Raw genomic sequence first — 22,037 nt, 5'->3', positions numbered from 1 at the left:
AACTTCCAGATGAATGACATTTCCATGCATTACTTTTAATTTACATCTCATCTTTATCACCACGTGATCAGTAAATCTCTCGCTATGCTAGAGTGTGTGTATGTGGCTCGCTGGTTTACGGCAAATGGAAAGGAAATAGATTTGACAAGACAAAGACAGGCAACAAATGCAAATATAAATAAATAAATAAATAAAAGTAATAATTAGGGCTGGGCAAGTTAACTCGTTTTAATCGAGTTAACTCAAGTGATGAGTTAACTCGATTGTTTATCCGCCAATAATTTTCTTTTTTCCTGTTCTGCAGCAGTCAGCAACAGACTTTCACAAAATAAAAGCCTGACTTTCACAATAAAACAATAAATAATCAAACCTGAGTTAATGCGAGATAAAATAATTAATCGAGTTAACTCATCACTTGAGTTAACTCCATTGAAACGAGTTAACTTGCCCAGCCCTAGTAATAATAGGGTTGATGTCTGAACGTACTGTTTGCCATTATTAATTTACCAAACATTTCCGTCGCCACTATTTCTTTCTTGCTTCTCGAATCCACTATACTTCACTGTGTGTGTGTCTGTGTGTGTCTGTGTGTGTGTGTCCTTGTGTCTGTCTATGTGAAATGAGCTGCCTTCACATTTAGATGGATTTGGCCATGGGGCGTTTGGAGGATGGAGTCAAGGAGACGAGACACCGGACCACGATCATAAATCTGTGTGTAACCGTGAGTGTGAGTGTGGGTCAGGATCAGGTGTGTCCCACTGCCCTGGAATCTGAAACACACACACATTACAGTGCTAACAAGAAACCGTCAGAAACAATAGGTACAAACCCCCTCCCCTCCCCCCTACATTTAAAGTAAATAAATAAATAATTATGCAATCTTGTCACATCTGAATAAAATGATCCCTGGAGGCGAACGTGAGCGTTGTGTGTTCTGTGGAGCGTGACTCATGTCATCACGTCTGCTCAGTCAGAACTAGGCCAGGTCAACACACGTCTCCGAAGCCGCGTCTTGAGTCCCGGCTCATCATTAGTGTAGTGTAGTGTCTGTGTGGCATCTGACATGACAAACACCGTTATGAAAGGCTTCCTCCTCGGTGTGTGTGTGTGTGTTAGTGTGTGTTTGTGTGTGTGTGTGTGTGTGAAGAGGAGATGAAACTCTGAGCGATCCCAGGCAGAGGGAGAAATTTTTCAGGCCTAATGTTCCATGACAACGGGCCAAGGTTCCGTCAAGGTGAATCAGAGCCACCGCTGACCAACGCCAGACACACACACACACACACACACACACACACACACACACACACACACACACACACACACACACACACACACACACACACACACACACACACACACACACACACACACACACACACACACACACACACACACACACACACACACACACACACACACACACACACACACACACACACACACACACACACACACACACACACACACACACACACACACACACACACACACACAGACAGACACACACACACAAATCTTCCACTCCTCCTTTGTTTCGCCCTATCTCCCCATCCCCCCTCGTAAACTTTCCTTTCTCCATCCTTTTCTCTTCTCCCCATCGTTCCCTCTTCTTATCGTCTGCACCGTCTCGTATTTCCTTCTTTTTCTTGTTCTTAACCCCCCCTGCCCCCCCCACCTCCGGTCCTCTTACCTGAAGTTTAATTAGGTGCTTCTTAATCACAGTCTCCGTCTGATTGGACGAACACAACCGAGCGTCAAACCTTAAAAACCTTTTGAGGACAAACTCAGACGAAGCACATCTCTTCTCTTTTGTCCCATTCTTCTCTTCCCTCTGTTTATCCTCCCGTCCATTATTCCTCTCCTCTCCTGTTCTTAGCAATACGTGAAAGCAAAATGTGTCATTCATAAGACAATATCTTCAGACGCAGTAATCTACGGAACCCCCCCCGCTTATCAAAGCGTCCAATATCCCATTAGTGTTTCATCCCCCATTGTGTGCGCCTGGTTGTATCTGTCTGCTGGAGGAAAATGATGCGGCGATAAGCGAGTGATTGGTCGGCTCGGGGGCGCAGCCATGGCGACGAGGGGTTGTTGATGTATTCTTGTGTGTTAACATTCGCAGTGAGTCACCCGCCTGTCTACCTGCCCCACTCAGATTAGCCGAGTGAGTGCGCTCGTGTGGGAGGACAGATTATGTCTGTTTCTCTGCTCGTCGTATTTGTTTGTATACGTCGCACATGCAGAAAAACTCTTAATCAGGTGCTGGTCTCGGATCAGTGAACTGAAGACTTGACTTTGAATAAGATGGAAAGTCCCACAACAGGAGACATGAAGAAGGTTTCTCTTTTTTTCTCGGTTAAGATAGAGAAACTTGACGGAGAGAGCAGAGTTTTGCTGGTTGGATAAAATAAATAATCCTGAGAGGAATATAAGAGGAAATCAGATTTCAAAAGAAACGTAAAAAAAAAATACAAATGTGCAATAAAAAGTAGGTTTTAATTTCAACTACAACGTCTCTGATGAGTTACTTGAAATCAAACTGAGGCACCCAGGGAATATATTTTCTACCACTGTTATGCTGACCTCCTTTTTTTTTAAGGAACTTACCATGTTTTTTCATTTTCTCTCCCACTCATCCTCTTTTTACCTCTCTCTCCCCATGACCCCCTTCTCCCTCCTCTCATCATCTCTTCTTTATCCATCTCCAAACTCCCCACGGCCTCTGCCTCCTCCTCCCCTTCTCTCACAGTGTGTAAGATGGGGTTTTACCGCTCGCTGCTGGAGGCGGCGGCCTGCAGTAAGTGCCCCCCCCACAGCGTGGCCCGGCAGACGGGCGCCACCGCCTGCAGCTGCGAGGACGCATACTACAAGATCGACTCGGACCCCCCCAACATGGCGTGCACACGTGAGGATTTAAAACCCTTTTTTATTAATTGTCATCAGATTCACCGAGATGCTGTTGTGTGACACCACCACGCGTTTGTCTTCCTCCGTCTCAGGTCCTCCGTCTCCTCCACGCAACGCCATCTCCAACGTCAACGAGACCAGCGTCTTCCTGGAGTGGTCCGTTCCCATGGAGACGGGCGGCAGGAAGGACGTGCGCTACAACATCCTGTGCCAGCAGGTCCTGCCCGACGGGAGGGGCCTGGAGGAGTGCGGCGCCAACGTGCGCTTCCTGCCGCGCGGCGTCGGCCTCTCCAACACCTCGGTGATGGTGGCCGACCTGCAGTCGCACACCAACTACAGCTTCCTGCTGGAGGCCGTCAACGGGGTGTCGGCGCTCGCCAAGGAGCACGCCAAGCAGTACGTGTCCCTGAACGTGACGACCAATCAGGCAGGTGAGTTGCACCAGATCTGTCACTGGCGTCGATGTGAGCTCCGTCTTTTCTCAACGCCACAGCTGCACTGTCACAGCTGCCTCCTCCGAACAGGAATCATCACTTTGTCATGTTTAGTTTCTCCTCTTCCCACTGATGCCGCCACAGACGTACCTGCACTATGGAATAAACCAGCAAATCTGCGTTTGACATCAAAGACGCCAGATGACGGAATTGTCACTTTATTTGTCCGACAAGTCTGTCGCTGTGTGAAGTTTCACTCGCGCTCCGTCCCTGCAGAGACCGAGGGAACATTTCCACACTGAGAAAGCTCTTCTTTTTTTTTTTGTTCTTGCCTTTGCATTCGGAGATGACACTGGAGCTTGTTCCCTTCAGTTAGTTCTGCACACTTCGTCTGCGAGAGTTGCGGCGTGCGTGTCATAATGAAAGCTCTTGATTTCCAGGCGGGTGCGTGGCGGGCGTCTCTCGTGTGGCAGCAGGTGTTATTCCGCTTGATGAATCTGACAGTGAGAGTTTACGTGTCACTTTTCAGGCAGGAACGTAGTAATTTCCTTTCCTATCAACGATGAATGAAAAGGAAAAAGTTCACCTGTTTTTGCATTTGTGTTGCTGCAGGAAATATATTATCCGACGCGATCCCAGAACACCTCGAAAAACAGTTAGAGGAATGACGAGTTACGCTTGAGCAAGGCACTAAACCACACTGGACGATGTAAGAGTCCCACTGCGTCTCGTATCTGGGAATATCTTACGCTTTGTTAGCTTCCCTTTTAAATGGACATTACAGTTCATATCTGCTTTGGGAAACCATTTTATATGTTTACGAGAGGTACGAGCTCGTGTAGTTTGATTTTTATACGCTTGTAATGAAATGAGAGAAATGTGAGATGAATGCGCTCCTCCGCTCGGTTTCCATCTGGAGGGAAACACACGGTTCACTGCGATTCAATAGGAAGCAGTGGAAGGAGGAATGGGCTGTGTGTAGTATGTGCAGCGTGTGTAGTGTGTGCAGTGTGTGTGTAGTGTGTGTAGTGTGTTCAGGAGGCAGATGGTTGTCTGACGGGTTCTGCGGCGACTGTCCTTTAATTGTGTTGTCACTGTGGCTGTCAGCAGACTGAGTGGATTACACCGGACTACACAACTCCCATTCAATTTATTGGAGTTGGATTAAAGTTAGCCAGTCAGTGGACCAGGGGCAGAATAGGGATTAGGACAGATTACACATGGCTGGCAGAGTCGCAGGCTGATGGGAAGTGCTGCTCTTTGGCATGGCCGTGGTGCAGACGCTGCTCGGAGGTGTTGGTGTGGTGGAGAGCAGTCGATGGCTCGGTGTGCAAAAATCAAGAAGGCTGCAGATTGACGGATGAAAACGGGATTAACAAAGTTTTGATTGTAAAGCTGTTTAATTTGATTATAACGTTGGAATATATTGGGTATGACGCCTCTGAGCATAAACAAGTAAAAGTGCAAACTCAGGAATAGCAGCTGTCCATCCTCCTTTGGTGCACACCCATGCAATCAATGCGCAGAATAGAGCACATCATAGATTTTCAGTCTGGACAAATGGTTATCATAATAATATGAGGACGGTGATTTTGCAGTAAATTGTCGAGCAATTTCCAGGCGCCGCCAAAACAAATGGGACATGATGGAAACTGACGCTTCAGTTCAGTGGAAGATTACAGAGTAATAAACAGAAGCCATTGGAAGATTCACTGGTTTTTAGCAGAGGCAACAGCTGTTTTATTCAATAAATCATATCACACATGATTTAAACATTTATACTAATGTATAACGTTTTCATATTAATCAAATGTCAGTGTTAAATCCTGTGTTCAGATCAGTGCATTCAGTTAATTAGATCAACATCAAGGAATTAAAACTCGTAGACTGTCAATTTCTAACCTGCGCTGAAGATTTCTATAAAACGTACTCGCATCCAATTATAAACGTGATTCACTTTATTTGAAATCCATTTGAAACCAGCTTTACAAGTTGGTTCACAAAATAAATCACAAGTGCAATGTTGGCAAATCATAGAGAAGTCAGATTAAACTCAGCAATGCATTAAAACAAAAAGAACAGCTGAAAGAACAATGATAACAAATTGTGTTTTTATCAGACCCATCAGAGCACCAAACCCTGACATTAAGACTTGGTCTCCTCCAGTGAGTCCGAGGGAAAAATGCCTTATCTAGATCGTTGACGAATATTTGCTTTTTTTTATTTCTTTAAGGCCTCGAAGAATCTTTGCTTTGCTCGTCACTGCTGATCCTGACGTTTGGTGCGAGGGTTGAATCTCAAGTTTTTTAAAGACCCTGAGCTTGAGATTCCTTATGCAACATTAGCTCACTCACCCCTGTTTATGTAACGTGCCACTAAAATAGACAAATTTACTTAATCTGACTTTTGATTCTCTCGTCATGTTGTGTTTACTGCAGCACGTTGAAAACCACCGAAGGTCACACATGTTTGTAATGAGATCAATAATCCCGGAGCCATAATTACTGTGATGAGCATCGTGTGATCCAGCTTCACCCTCTTCACTGCAGAGGATGAAAGCTCCCGTGTTTTTGCCTCTTTTCTTGTTGTGCTGGGATGCGACTGCGTTTAATGACCGTGCTTCTGCTCGTCACGGTGAAAAAGACACAAAAAAAAAAAAAAAAAAGAGATACTGAAACAAAAGCAAAAGCAGAGAGAGACGAGGGGGCATCGGGGAGCCGACGAGAGAGAGAGACGGAGAGAGAGAGAGAGAGACGGGAGGAATCCGCCGTTTGATGTGTGGGAAGTGTCACACTTGATAAGGGATCCGTGAAAAAAGTTGATTTCACGGTGTCCCTGTGAAGCCCTGCTGAATAATAAAGTGTTGGTAATCATGAGGCGGAGAGGTGAAAGGAAAAGAGGCGAGAAGAAGGAGGGGAGAGGAAGAACAGCGAGGTAGAGGAGGGAGGAACGATGGAGGGCTGGTGATAAAGAAAGAGAAGGTGAGACAGAGAGAGAGAGAGAGAGAGAGAGAGAGAGAAACGAATTTTTAACAGTTTTAAGTTAATTCCACTGCTTTGATGTTGCCTTTCACACGATCATATATATTTTTCATGAGGTGGAAAGAAACTGGTGAAAAGTGAATCCTCAAACCAGCATCTCAGTTACATTGAGTTCGCTCATGTTCTATATGAAGCCTCGATTGGTTTTTAATGGTCATTAATCAGTCCAAGCTGTGAATATATATTTATAAGTATATGCATTCATTGATTTTCCATGATATAAACCCTCTAATCTGTGTATTTCTGGTCATTCGTTCCTCATGCTCCACAGTGGGGGAGCTCTGCGTGCTACCGGAATGCTAAATGCTCCCATACGTTGCTTCCTTCCATTAATTAAATGAATCATGATGCATTACCTCGTGCTTGTGGGCGGTAAAGTGCACAACCCGGTGCTCTTAAAGGCGCAGATGATGTATAAAGGAATTAGAGCCTGAACTGAACTTCTAATAGCAGAGGAGGACAAACTGAAAGAGGGATCAGAGAGAGTGGGTTGTGGAGAATCTGGTCACATGAAGCAGAGGAGGTAGAAGTTCTGCTTTTGGGCTCAGGTGGCGTCTTATTTTTTTAATATGTTGACGAACAACAGTCCTGGAAATCTCTCAAAAGGAACTTCAACATTCTCTGCAGATTTTACCGGGGGGAGACTGGTCGGAAAATGTCTGGAGCAACTGACTCAGACATTTTGAGCTTTCACTGACAGCCTCTCCAGATAATTTCAGGAGAATATCCAGAGTTCATCGCATGTGTGAAAGCAGCTTTAGTCAGAATCTGAAAAGCCAGAGGCCACGCGGATGATCTGCACTTTTTAAATTCTCCGTTATCCTTGTCTAGTAGAAAGGCAACTCACTGTATGTTTGTATGCATGTAATACAATATGTAACATTAATAAAGTCGGTAGGTGGGATGTTAATTTGCAGAGGAAAGAAATGAGAGCAGCTCTGGTACTTTACACTCCTAATAAAGCCATTTCTCTTACTCTTTCTCTCTCTCTCTCTCTCTCTCTCTCTCTCTTTCTGCCACCGTGAGTGTCTCTCTTTCATTCCGTCGCCGCGTCCATCTCCCTGTCATTCTCCGAGGGCAGTTAGAGGATGAAAACACCAGATAGTTGAAGGCGCCTATTGATTTCGCCGATGCTTCAGACAGATAGTGGTCTGAGAAGCTGATGTTCTACACGGCGATAACATTGCTTTTTATCTGAAGCCGGGGCCGATCCGCTGGAGGGCCGCACACGTCCCCCCCCCAATCACTCTCTGACCCCCCTCTCTTTGTGAAATGGAAAAACGCTGTCACAGCTGCAGGTTGAGCGACGAAATGGGAGAATGGCCGCAGGGACGTTAATTATACGGCGAAACATCAGGAGTTTGTGTTCATTTGTAATCTGTGTTGCCGCAGTGTAGCTGCTCATTAGCGGATCCAACACCTACAGGAAGTGTTTAAACGAGTTACTGTGATTCCACCGTCGTCCCCGATGTGAAAGTGTCGCTTCTCTCTCTATTTTCTCTCTCGTCTCTCCCTTTTTTCCCATTATTGTCGAACCACCCACTTTTCTTCAACCCCTCCTCATCCTTCAGCCCCCCTTCACCTCCCGCTCTCTCTCGGCGTCGGCGCGTCTCAGATCTGTCAGATCGTAGAAAGAGACTTGTTTGTTTGAGTCTCGGCGGCTGAGTTGCGGCACTAAAAGGCGTCGCATTGTTGAGCGAACGTGAAGGACGCCTCCGGTGCCTTCGGGTGTTGTGTGTGTGGACGTGTTGCGTCTGTGGTGTGGGGCGATGGTGGAGAGAAGAGAGGGCGAAGGCTGGAAGGGACAGTGAGAAGGAAGATGAGGACTTTTATCAGTTATTAAAACTGTTATACCACAGTGATCAATACAATATGTAGATTTAGCCACTTTAGCGGTCTCTCATTCAAAATGTTAAGAAAATAATTTTCTGATTTACTTTGTTCAGTTTTCTTGCTGTTAAATGGTTATTTAGACTGTTGATTATACAAAACAAATACGTCAGGGTTTTGTGCCTTGGAGTAGGATTGAGTTTCACTTCAGGTAAACTCTTGGTCTCCTGTGTTTTAAAGCTGCTTCACCTCTGACCCTGCACTGCTGCAAGTTAAGATCAGTGGATCAGATCAATACTAACCAATCAGATCAGTGGAGAATAGTTTGCTCATCAAAACTACTCACTCAGTATTTACGTAATAAAATAACCAAATAACCAGAAGACATTATTTTGAACTTGCCTCAGAGTACGGGCCTCAGCTTTGGGTATTCACACTTTATGGACTGAACAAGTTAATGGAAAGCAGATTATTTAGTTCAAAGATATTCTATCACATCAAGTTTATTCATATAGCCCAAAATAATAAGTTCATGTTTTAGAGACGGCTTTACACTCTATACGCCCTCGTATGAGTCAGAACTTTTGATAAAGTGGAGCAGAGCAAATAGCTTCTACTTTTGGAGGATTTAAACTTAGTTGGTGCATTGTTACCCATTAAGCTGCTGGGAAACAGGGCGCTCGCTCTCATCATCACATCGCAGCCTTTAACCATTAAAGCTGTGTGTATGTGTGTGTCTCTATGTGTGTGTGTGTGTGTGTGTGAGAGAGAGAGAGATTGGGTCTCTGGTTTCAGGCTTTTAAGATGTTGCAGATAACACTTTTGTGCGACCATCCACTCAGGATACAGTTACTGTGTTTGTAGCGATGATTTATTCCCCCTGGAGTTCTGCTGAGGCTATTGAAACCTAAACGGTGTTTAGAATTCACATGCACACACACACACACACACACGCACACACACACACACACACGCGGAGACACACACATGGACACACACACACACTGTAAGGATGTTGCCCGAGGGAGCATTTTGCCTGGTTAAAAGCTCTTTATGTGTCAGAGACTCTCCAACTGTCCCTCTGAGAGACGAGCCAATAGCTCCGGTTACAGCAGGACGGGTCGATGATTAATGCAAACTCACGCAAACTGAGCTTCTTCAGGACTTCAGGAGAATAAGTTCTGTAACGCAGACATGAGGGAAGAATGAAAAACTGGAAGGAAAAGTTCAGATGACCGATGGTTGTTCTCCCAACAAATGATATTAAAGCATTAAACTTTTATTCAACTACTTCTACAGACTCTATAGTCGTGTCCCCTCTGGGCAGGTTACAGTTTCTCTTGTAGTTTTTACAGTTTAACACCAAACGTTTTTGGGGTTATACGCAGACGACGAAATACCTCACAGCAACTTAATGATACAATTTAATGTCATGTTATGGTTTTGCAACATATTAAACTGCTGGATTTATAACTTTTCAAGCTAATTAGTATTGAAATGTCTCTATCTTTATATCTTTGTGTGTGTGTGTCTTTGTGTGTGTGTGCGTGCAGCCCCCTCCCCAGTGAGTGTGATAAGGAAAGGTCACACGGAGAAGAGCAGCATCGCCCTTTCTTGGGCAGAACCGGATCGTCCCAACGGCATCATCCTGGAGTACGAGATCAAGTACTTTGAAAAGGTACACCATATATTTATAGATAGATACACATACTGTATATGTGTAAGTACACGCTCAGCTAATTAAACCTTAGCCAGACTTCTACCGGGGGTGTGATCACTCAATCACGACTGGACCAAAATAGTAACATGAGACATGCAGAGGACATAAATGTGATGTGTTATATTTGCATAATTTGAATAAATGTAAAAATACCAAGTCTTGGGCTCTACATGTTTTAATAAACTGCATTTGCAGGAACTTTAAGACCAACATTGATCAAACTGGCCCTTAGAGATGCAGCTGAATATATGTTACCTTTGCCCTGAAGAGTATTTTCTATTCTTTTGTGGCCTTTTAAACTTGGGTCCATTAAAAAAGCCTCTTCAATGTACTCGGGTGCACATACAGCAATTTGATCCTTGTGTTCAGGTCTTTGTTCCCTCGCCCTTCCTCCCTTTTCTCTCTTTCATCTTCTGGTGTCTTCTTTTCTGGGAAGGTCAGAATAAAGGTGTAGAGGAGAGCCGGGCAGGGTTTGTGGTCAGTGGTGAGCTAATGGCTTCTGGGCTAATGGACGGGGCATTTAGCTGTGTTTAAAGCTGATGTGGTTACAGCTGGGGAAACTGATCCTCACACACAAACACACACACACAAACACACACACACACACACACACACACACACACACACACAGACGGTAGCTTTGCCACAGTGATGCAACAGCCAAAGAACCAGATGCAGGCTACAGATGCTAATCAAGGCAGCAGAAATATATGATTGAACTGCAGTAACCCTCTCTCTCTCTCCCTTCCTCCCACTGCAGGAGCAGGACTCCAGTTACACGATAATAAAATCCAAAGAGACGGAGATGGTGGTGGACGGTCTGAAGCCGTCTTCAGTTTACATCTTCCAGGTAAAAACATGGAGTCAAACAATAGAGCAATGATAAATTAATTAACAAAAAAAGGAAAAATGACAACGAAAACCCTTGTGTCTAAGAGTCTTGATTAACATCTCTCTGTGGCGTGCATGAATATATTTAAAATCCATGATGTTATATTCACTGTGGATGTTTTCCATTCCAGGTGCGAGCCAGGACCTCAGCGGGCTACGGAGCATTCAGCCGGCGGTTTGAATTCCAGACCAGCCCTTACTGTGAGTACACCTGAAAGAGAGAGAGTGAGAGTATAATAGAGTTCAGCTGGTACGTGTCACCCGCCTGCTTTTGGAAGCTGCTTCGACAACAGATGCCAGATGTATTATAGTGTGTGTGCATGTGTACTTTACTGCATGTGTGTGTGTGTGTGTCTAACTATTTCTGAATCCCTGTTCTTTGGCAGTAACTGCCACCAGTGAGCGAGCTCAGGCATCTATAATAGCGGTGGCCATTACGCTGGCTCTGGTCCTCCTGGCAGTGGTCGCTGGATTCCTGCTGAGCGGACGGTAAGAGATGAGTACACACCTGAACCGACATGAACACACACAGTTTATTATCACATCTTCCTCCTGTGAGAACTCTGGTGGATGCACAATATCCGACATAACTAGTATGAGGGAGAACCCAGATTCCAACCCCAGTATTTGATGTAGTCTGGGCAGCTGCTGTGGCTCAGGAGGTAAAGCGATTTGTCCACTAACCAGATGACCGGTGGTTTGACCCCAGCACATCTAGTCCCTGACACATTAGCCACCAACATTTAGCACTCGATCGTCCATACATTACAAACTGCCTTAATGTATTTACCAGCCTCCAGGCTCGTGCAACCTTCACGTAACCTTGTGTTGTAATTGGTGAGACCAATTTTTCCTTTTCAAACATACACACACAGCAATACTCGCGTGTACATATACAATAGAGAAAGAATTTAAATATGCAGATTTTCTTTTTAATAGTTTAATGACACAGTTACATGATGAAAAGTGTGAATTACTTAATCACGTTTCATTGTAAAATGGTATTTAACCATTAAACCAACATTTAGTCTCTTGTCCTCAAGAGTTTCTTTTGTCCTTTTGTCTTTTATTTGTCTGTAAAAGTTTGTCGAACTCTTGAACGCGACCTGATTTCCACTTCTATAATCACATTTCCCCGTGAAATGTGTTTAATTACGTTAATTACAGGCTCTATTCTGAATGTCCATGTCCTTTTACTGAACCATAATTAACAGAGCTGAAGGCAGCTCGATGAAACTCAGTGTGAACGCACATTTACATCCGTCTCGTCTCGGTCTCTTCCTCCTCCCGACCCCCCCCCCCCCCCCCCCCCCCCACACACACACACACACACACACACACACACACACACACACACACACACACACAGTTTCAATAAAGTTAATCTATGTTGGATTAATCCAGTTGTGGATCCAATCAATTATCTAAATTCGTCCAATCACACAGTTTGATTTCTTTATTCATGGAATCCACAATCCTGTAACCATCAGGTCATATTACTAGTAATCTAATTCATCTAAATTATAAGAATGTATTCATGAAGAGTAATTCTGGAAAAGGAAAGACAGTGGGTGAGGATCGAGTATTGAAAAGACAGAGTGGTGATTTTTTTGGTTTCACCGATCGAGGATGAGGACGGAGGATCGCTCCAGTTTCCTGTGGGGGGGGGGGGGAGGAGAGATGGAGGAATGCCAACATTTTCCAGCGGTCGAACATTTTCCCCCCACCGCCTCCATCCACTGTATTCCCACCTCCCCTCCTCCTGCATGACCCTCCAGACTCGCCGGCGTGCATGGGCACACACATACACATACACACACACACACAGACACACACACACACATGCATGTATGTGCTGATGCATGTATGCATGAGTCCACACAGACGCACACAGATGCAAACATGCAGGAAGTCGGAGGGCCGACTGGGCACCGAGCGTTCAAACCCCTTGACTCAACAGATCCGGGAAAACTAAACACCCTGAGGCTGACACACATGTACCACACACACACATGTACCACACACACACATGTACCACACACACACACACACACACACACACACACACACACACACACACACACACAAGCCTAGACTCCCCTCCCCCCCGACTATCCAGCTGCCCATACCAAACCCCTCTAGTCAAGCCGAGCTGCCCTACAGAGAACTGTAATAGGAAAGACGTAGAGATGACCTCAATGTGTGTGTTCATGTGTGTGTTCATGTGTGTGTTCATGTGTGTTCATGCACTTCTTTGTCTCCAACAACAACAAAAATTAGAACAACCCAGCTCTTTAGAAACATACAGTGGATTCCTGTTTCTACAGATTGACCTCAGAATACGGTTTGGTCGTTTTGAGTGTCAGCGTCCTGTGTGTGGATCAAGTTTAAAATCAATCCCCCTGTTTAATCTGGGTTATCTGTGATTATCTCTGATGCCTCCTGTCTAAATATTGACATACATTCATTTTTGAGCCCGTGCACATGCAGACACGCACCATGACTCTACTCACACACATATGCATATGAAAGGGATATGATGCAGATGAGGACAAAGCCAGTTATTTGGCCAGGAATTGTTTAGAGAATTTGTTTTTTCTTTCATATCGGACGTGGCCTTTTTTCAGACTCTGTTCTATCCTAAGTCAGAGTTGGAAAATTATTCTCTTTGGAAACTTCACTCTTTTGATTTCATCTGAACGGCTGCTGCTGCCTCTAAGCGTTTTCAGCGATATTTTTGAAAACCTTGAAATGTGACTTAGCAGATCCTGCCTAGCTTATACTGCACTTAGATCCAAGTGTGAGTGTTATGTGTTGACCTGACTTTTCTTTACCATCTCTCTCCTCTTAGGCGATGCGGCTACAGCAAAGCAAAGCAGGATCCTGAAGAGGAGAAGATGCACTTCCACAACGGCCACAGTAAGTCCAGAAACCTCTCATCACACTGATGGAAAGTAAATGTGTAAATTCAGTAGGAAAAACAGTGGATTCTCCAAATTCTCCACTGTCTCACTTATGATTGAATATATCCTGTCTCAGTTTTTGTAACATTCCCAGGTAAAGTTGCTTTGTATGCGTCAAGTTCACTGTGTCTACGAGTCTGACGACGTGCCATAATATGTTAAATGACATCTAAATGGTAATGTGCCTCCACAGTTAAGTTCCCCGGGGTCCGCACCTACATTGACCCCCTCACCTACGAAGACCCCAACCAGGCGGTGCACGAGTTCACCCAGGAGATCGACGTCTCCTTCATCTCCATAGAGAGGATCATCGGAGCCGGTGAGTCGACTCGCTGTGCCCGCCTGTACGTGAGCGCCTTACAGATCCGCTCATTCTTATTCCGAGTGCCGGTTTTTTGGGGCTGATTTGGAGAGAATAAAACATCACAGAATACATTATTGTTCACTGTGAGCCCACTGACGCGAACCTGTTCAATCAAACATGCCCAGGTAAAAGTCCTCTAATGTTCAGTAACGGATTAAAATCATTCAATAGGTAAAGAAAATGCCCTGAAAGTACAATAATAACCGTAATGAGCCGAGTCTGATTCTGTCATGTTGCATAGAATTTGACCGTTTCCTCATTAGCTCTATTATAGAACCTCAAATTTCCTCCAACCTGCATAAATCTGTCAGATTCATAATTGCACGTTTTTGTAAAGATGCCGGGCTACACACGTTTAATTGGGCTAAAAGCTGTGCAGGAAATGACAGTTCACACGTTTATATATGCTGTTTGCTCTCTTCTGACAAACATGTTGATTTGCAGCAGTTGTGCGACTCATAAGCTTCCTTGCTGTGCAGTTAGGAAACCAGCACTTCAGCCCACCGATCCCAGTATTTATACATAAAAGATGATGGTGCAACATTTATCCTGACAGGCAGCAGAAATACATTTCACAAACTGAAGGTGTTGAAATACATAAAAAGTTACAGTTTCTCATTAAAATCTCTGAAAACGACGTGTGTTCAAACCCAGAGAAATACTAAATTTTATACAAGGACACAAGTATAAGTTTTCATGATTATTTATTGCCCTATGCTGCGTAACACAAATACAACTTTCAGATATGACCTCATATTTGAGAGTGATATGTGTCTGAGTCACTTCAGGTACATTTTAATCTGCAACGGTGGTGAAAACAACAACTCCCATGATCCCACGCTGCCTCACAACGTCAATTAACTACTTTTTTTGTAGTAGTTTTGATTGTGAGACCCCCTACTGGCTAAATGTATGTTTCCGAGTGAAAATAATCTCTTTAGTTGTATGTCTTAAACTTTTCGGTCTAGTTAGTGAAAAATGTAATTTCAAAATGTCATCATCGGGTTGTTTTACCACTGGACGAGACATTTCCTGGTGTTGACACCACTCTCACGCTGCCGTCTTTCCTCCTCAGGCGAGTTTGGGGAGGTGTGCAGCGGACCACTGAGGCTGCCCGGCAAGAGGGAGATCCAGGTTGCCATCAAGACGTTGAAAGCAGGATACACGGAGCAGCAGAGGCGCGACTTCCTCTGGGAGGCGTCCATCATGGGCCAGTTCAACCATCCCAACATCATCCGGCTGGAGGGCGTCGTCACCAAAAGTGAGTCGTCATCATCGTGTCTGATTCTCGATTTTGAGTTTTCCAAAGATTGCGAGTCCCATATTCTCCCTATAGGGGTTTTAACACGTGTCACTCAGCAGATTAACTACTCGTATGGAATATTTTTCCGTGACATGTTTTAGGAATCCAAAGCTTAACTTGAGCACTTGTCAGCCTCTTATTTCTTCCGTCTAAAAACTGTACCTTGTCAGGTTCGTCAGCCTCCACTCGGCCGTGCTCCATCCATCACGTCCCGATCTGCTTTGACAGCTGCAGCCGAGGTTTATCGAGCCCGATGCCGCGTTGACCTTTTTCTGACTCGCGCATGCAGTTGTTTCCATCGTTTTAGTGCAACAGTAACAGGAAATCACCTTTTTTATTCATTTCACTGTTTAATTCGTCCATAAACAGCGGATACAGACATGTCTGAAAAACAGCCGTGCATCGACCTGCCTCATTATTCAAGATAACTGAATCCTCAAGCAGTGTTGTTTTATTTGTTTTTTAATAGCCACGTAACTAACTCTGCCTATTAGGGTTGGTAATGAGAAGGAAATTAGTGCTGACATATGCTCACTTCCCAGTTAATTGGGAACAACAGCTAAAAATATAGCAATCCAATACGACTGTGCTGCAGTAATTACGACATTTGAAGGTTATTGTGCTTGTTTGTGTTGATTGTATAGAAAGTTATTGTTATTGACTCGTGTGACAACGAGAGCTGATTCTCTATTGAAACATTTGTCAAGCAACAGAAAATATATTTTTGTTTTCTGCTGTTCTAACTATTAATGAAATGTCTTGCTTTTACACCGTTTGTTAAAATAAAAACAAACATGAATGCATCTAGGAAACTGTAATGAATATTGATACTACTTTTGAAAAACACTTTTTTAAGTAAATTTAATGTAAATATAGGTATTTTTTAATTTGTTAAGTTTTGAAAAAACTATAAATCGATTAACTCTCCACTTATTTTCTTTACTTATTAATCGTTGTGTATTGTATTTTTTGTAGTAAAGTGTGTTATTGTACTTTGCAGGCAAACCAGTGATGATTATCACAGAATACATGGAGAATGGATCACTGGACACATTCCTTAAGGTAGGACATTCATGAGAGTGATGAAGAATGATAAAGACGAGTATAAGGAATATGAGGATTATTTTTATTCCTGCCTTTACTGTTTGCTACGAAATATGAGGATAAGTTTGAGTGAGTTGTTTTGGCTAAAACCTGCTGCCAGTAGCATCATCATCATCAATACCATCTGGCATCAGATGCCTCGCCAAAGAGAAGCCGTTCTAGCCATCACATCAGCGAGGTTAGCGTGATATACGAGTTCAGTCATTTCGAACGGCCCTCGATGGATGTTATAAAAATGGAAAATGACCCTTGATAGGAGAAAGTGTTCCGCCCACTCCTGGTTTAGACAATCTGGATTTTATCGAGTAAAGACGGTGGACTGTGAAGAAGAGGCCGGCTGGCAGACCTCCGGATAAACTGATCCTCTTCCAGAACACTTTACTCTGGTCCCTGGTTACAATGGCATGATGCTCCGCTGGCACACGAGGATCAATCCTGTCTGAAAACAGGGGGTTAACTGCTGCTGCAGATGGCTAATGGAGAGGTGACAGCAAAATGCTAACGGCATAATTCAGAGAAGTTATGGAGATTTGGAAGAAAGTGAGAATCATTCAGTAGCGTTTAGAGTTTAGAGTTGTTCTTGAAAGTCGGATCAGAAAATGTGAACAGGATGTTCTCGTGGAATGGGAGGATGCTCTGAGACAAAGGGAGGAGGGAGTGGATACGCTCTATGGTCAAGTGGAAACTGCTGACATGACTGTCCTCTGTGCATCAGAGAGTAACCCTGGATGGCAAAGGGGGGGGGGGATAACAGAAAACCCTGGGAAGCAATTACATGGATGGCTGGTGTACTGAGGCTGGTATAAATGACACCGCCATGAGGAAACCAGGGGCTGGACCGGCTCCTGGATTAAGTGTCACAGCTCCGGACAATGCACCTCTCAGGCTCATATTGCACATCTGTGGCTTAACATCTCATTTCCACATGTACGTGGGATGTTCTGCGGCCGGTAGGAGAGGCGGTCGTGGTAATGACGTAAACTGCAGGTTGAAGCCATGAGGGAGAGAGAAGTGAGAGAGCAGCGACAGTACTCGTCCTCCTGCGGAGATCTGGAGAATGGATGAGAAGGGAAGATGGGAGAGTTTACTCATGGATCAGATGGAGATGAGGCTTAAACTAACAGTGAGGGCTGCCAGTGGGAGAGAAGGAAGAGTGGAAGGGTTTCCAGCAGGAGGGAAAGAGACGTCACTGTAATTTACTGTTTTCATAAGCGGTTTTCATTAGACGTGTGAAGCTGAGATGACTGAGTCTTATATTCTTGCATTAGAGGTTCGCCTTGTGCAACATGTGATCAGCAAATCGAACATTAAACCTGCTCTGGACTCCGGATAGGGGTGCAACGATTAGTCGACGTCGTCGACAAAAATCGATGACCAAAATAGTCGCCGACGAATTTACACGTCGATGATTCGTTGGTGACGTCATAGCGCGTGTTTCTCGTGCCGCGCAGCTGAACTTAACGGCGTTTTACCGGAGGTGCTGATGGAAGTACCTGAGGAGTGAGCCATCTCGCTTCCTTCCTATCTCTGAAAGTCGCGCATGTGCAATACCGACGAAACATGGACCAATGTCGGCGTCCGCTGCCGCGCGCAGTCGCGCGCAGTCGCGCACCAGGAAGTAAAAAGTTCGGGAGAACTTCACTCTTGACATGGCCCGAGAAAAACTACCTGCAGTATTTGTGCGGCGGACCTGCTCTCCATGGAAGCAAGACACGCGCATGTGAGGAGGAGGCACGTGTGACTTCGTAACGGAGACGATGCGGACTCGCCTCTGTCAGATGTTATATATACACGTATATATCTGCGCGCAGGATTCTAGCATCCATTACAAAAATATGGTTTAAACTTTTTATTAACGAGTTTAAAAGCGTTATGTTATCCTATTGCCTGACAAACGTCTTGTTTTAATCACAATTATTTAGTCAGAAGAAGACTGTAGTTTCGTTTGTTGATGTTTTTATTGATGTTACTTTCCCTGTCATTTTTGTTAACAGGAAGAATGAATACTTGATTTTTAATTTATTTGTTTTATTAGCACTTTGCCTGTCCTTGCTTTTAAATGGACAAAAACTTGATTTGTCTTTGCTTTTGTGTCAACAGTACCCTTAAATGAAACAAAGTTTATTAAAAGACATTTTTTTTTAATGAAGTATCAATATTTATTGCCTTTATTTTCAGTCATCACATGCCTCGAACAACCTCAAGCTAAATTTAAAAGCTGCTTGCTAAATAAGAGCAATTGAGAATTTGTGTCATTCATAATCCGATTAGTCGATTAATCGTTTCAATAATCGGTGACTAATCGACTAACAGAATAGTCGTTAGTTGCAGCCCTAACTCCGGATAATCTCCTGACTTGATCCAGAGAGGCTGTATGACACAAATGTCAGAGTGAGAGGACATTCTCCGGAGTTTCTCCTCTTTGCCCTCAGCTCATGATCATGACAGAAATATGTGTGTAGTAATTAAACCAAAATACTAAGTTAAAGAAATGTTTTTTAAAAACCTGAATGGTATAAAAATCCTCCGCCAATAAATACCAGTTCTCCAAATTTGCTAGATTGATGGATTGTTTTTGGTTAAAACGTAAAGTCTTGCAACGTTAAAGAAAGTGGAAAAACAAAATCCTGGATCCGACCCCTGATCTGCATCCACATCAAACTTTACCACATCATCCACCAAGTTTCATGTCAAACAGCCTGTAGTTTTTGCTGAATCCTGCTAAACAACAAACACAACTAGATGAAAACATAATCTCCTTGGTGAAGATAAAAACAGATCAAGGCACACCCACCACCACATCCTGCCACAAACCGTACCCTACTTCCTGCTTTGGCATCGAACACTGTGTCCGCTTGACGGCTGGTCGCTCAGCCCTGTGACTTAGAATCGAGTTTGGCAGCTTTTTCAAGGGACGGCTTCGTAATCTGCGTGAAATTGTGGCGGGAAGCCGCATTCTGTCCTTGGCAAAAGTACCTTTTTTTTCCCTAACACCATTTTTTTTTGCTTGGATATTGAAAGAGCTAATTATTAATATAGGGGTATGGAAATGTGAAGGTCCCACAAGAGAAAGCGAAGTCAGAGCTCGACGTGAATAATGAGAAAGTGGCTGTGATTTTGCTTGAGGGAGGAACGGCAGCAGCAGAGACGCTGGTTTTCATAAAACATGGAGCGACTCGGAGCAGCAATGAGCCCTGGGGAGGTTCAGAGAGATATTTAATCTCGGTTCCGGTCCGCGCACAGACCAGAAGTTCAGCTGACAAGGACAATGCAGAATGTGGATGCATGGAAGGACCCGAGGTGACGTTTTAAAGGAAGGTGCACAGGTGATACCAGACAGGGAGAGCAATGAGACCTGAGGAAATGGTCGATCATTAGCGACAGATTACCTGAAAATGATATTACCAGCAATTAGAAGCAAATGGGAATAAGCCGCAATAGTGTGTAAATAAACCTCAGAATCCGTTGCTGACTGAGATAAAGTTGGGCGCTCCCGCAGGTTGAGGTAATTGGCTTTCTGGGCTATCAGTGGCCGTGTGGCTTTCATGCCATGGGGCAGCTTTTAAGTGGCCGTTAGCAGAATGCTCGGCGATTATTTCTCTCCTCCGCAGAGGTCACACGCACCTTCTCTCTTTTGCCTTTCTGTAATGTTCTTGCAAGCTGACCCAGTTTAGCATTAAACCGTACAGAGCAGGTGATGTGTGTGTGTGGGGGGGGGGCAGACAGTTTTTTAATGTCAAACCAAGTGGGGACTCCTTTTCCATAACGGAGCTGCTGCATACATTATACAGAATTATCATGCAGTGCAGACACTGAGGAGAAGCACTGCAGTGACTGTATGCTGCAGACGGATGGATTATGTAATCCTTATTTGATTATGTGATATTGTTCCTCCTTTTGAGTCCCTTGCTGCCCCCCAACTGCTCCTGTTTAAAGTGTTTAACATGTTGACATTTGACTCAGAATCTATTTTTTCTCCTACTTCCCCTCATCAGAAAAATGACGGTCAGTTCACGGTGATCCAGTTGGTGGGGATGCTGCGCGGCATCGCGTCTGGCATGAGGTGAACAAGCCACGTCTACACAAACATACAATGTATAAAACTCAACACATCATCAGGGCCGTGTTTGATCATCGTCTCCTTTGTTTGTTGGTGAACTCAGGTATCTGTCCGACATGGGCTACGTCCACCGGGACCTGGCAGCTCGTAACATCCTGGTGAACAGCAACCTCGTGTCTAAAGTGTCCGATTTCGGTTTGTCCCGAGTCCTGGAGGACGACCCGGAGGCTGCGTACACCACACGGGTAAGACTGCACAAGTTTGTGTGTCTCCTTATCTCCTTATTGTCATTTAATCTGCTATATATTTGAATTAAAGTCTGGAATGCATGTCACAGTTTCTCAGCCCCAGGTGATCCTGTTATCTCTGACAAATAGTTCAGGACCACAAGATATTCACATTATAACTAGAATGGCTCTCAGTAGAGTGCACACCATCCCAGCAACCCTCTTATGAAACCACCGTTTAAATTCTCTGGATCCGAATTATTATTCTGATCTTTTTTTCCACCAAGATCCATGAATTATTCTTTGAGAAGTCGAGGGAAATGTTGAAAAATGCTAAAAATGTCCTGGATCTGCACCAAACTGTATTGGGTTTTTCCTTTGGTCGTTATCCAGACCTCCACAAAACTGTATGGTCATCGGTGGAGCTGTTTTTGTATAATTCTGCAAAAACAATTACATCTGTGGAGGTAGAAACTGAGAAAAGTTGCAATTCCTCACGTGACCTCCATATTTTATATTCTCTTTCAATTTCTTCCAATTATCTATAATCAATTAATCAACTTAATCAAATTGTAGTGTCGTGTTGTGTATCTAAAGGCATTTATATTGAATCCAATGTCTCTCTGTGTGTGTGCAGCGATAGTGTTATTTTAAAGTTTGGATTAAGTGGAAAACTATTACGAAACAGAGTCTTGCAGGAGCTAAACACACACACACACAGACACACAGACACACACACACACACACACACACACACACACACACACACACACACACACACACACACACGCAGTGAGGACTGCAGCGGGTTTTAAATTGAGCTGTGTGTCCCAGGCTGAGTGGCGTCCTGTCAGCCAGAGACAGGCGGCTTCCTGCAGGAGGAGGTCCAATTAGTCCCCGGTTCAGTCTCTGCAACACTCAATTAGCACCGAGTCTTGCTGCTTTAGCGCTAAACATCCTGCCACTCACCTCTCGCTGCCAGGCTGCCTCTCTCTCCTCTCTCTCTCCTCTCCCTGACAGAGCAGCCACCGAGGATAACGCAATTCACACCCCGAGAATAATCAGACCCCGAGATATATCCAGCTGCTGCGTTCATCAATACGGCATCAAGCTTATTTCACCGCTCATCAGCCGCGAACACGTTTTCGTCAGGAGCGCAGCAGTCGTCCCGTGAACTTTTCTACCAAAGTGAT

At 44.3% G+C, this 22,037-nt stretch overlaps 1 protein-coding gene across 1 annotated transcript in view; it reads left to right on the top strand.

The window, feature by feature from the left end:
• The window catches only part of LOC132999108 (ephrin type-A receptor 5), a 53,447-nt gene that overhangs the window by 26,195 nt on the left and 5,215 nt on the right, over positions 1–22,037 (top strand). Inside the window, exons 4-15 of the mRNA XM_061068899.1 lie at positions 2,750–2,905; positions 3,000–3,338; positions 9,766–9,890; positions 10,693–10,782; positions 10,955–11,024; positions 11,210–11,312; positions 13,675–13,742; positions 13,980–14,105; positions 15,226–15,411; positions 16,454–16,515; positions 20,553–20,620; positions 20,721–20,862. Of these exons, the coding sequence (XP_060924882.1) occupies positions 2,750–2,905; positions 3,000–3,338; positions 9,766–9,890; positions 10,693–10,782; positions 10,955–11,024; positions 11,210–11,312; positions 13,675–13,742; positions 13,980–14,105; positions 15,226–15,411; positions 16,454–16,515; positions 20,553–20,620; positions 20,721–20,862 (1,535 nt within the window). The remainder of the gene's footprint in view (positions 1–2,749; positions 2,906–2,999; positions 3,339–9,765; positions 9,891–10,692; positions 10,783–10,954; positions 11,025–11,209; positions 11,313–13,674; positions 13,743–13,979; positions 14,106–15,225; positions 15,412–16,453; positions 16,516–20,552; positions 20,621–20,720; positions 20,863–22,037) is intronic.

This window comes from Limanda limanda, chromosome 1 (genome assembly GCF_963576545.1).
Source record: "Limanda limanda chromosome 1, fLimLim1.1, whole genome shotgun sequence".
Taxonomy (NCBI): domain Eukaryota; kingdom Metazoa; phylum Chordata; class Actinopteri; order Pleuronectiformes; family Pleuronectidae; genus Limanda; species Limanda limanda.
Note: the sequence above shows the minus strand (reverse complement) of the source record. Positions and strands in the feature narration are given on the sequence as shown.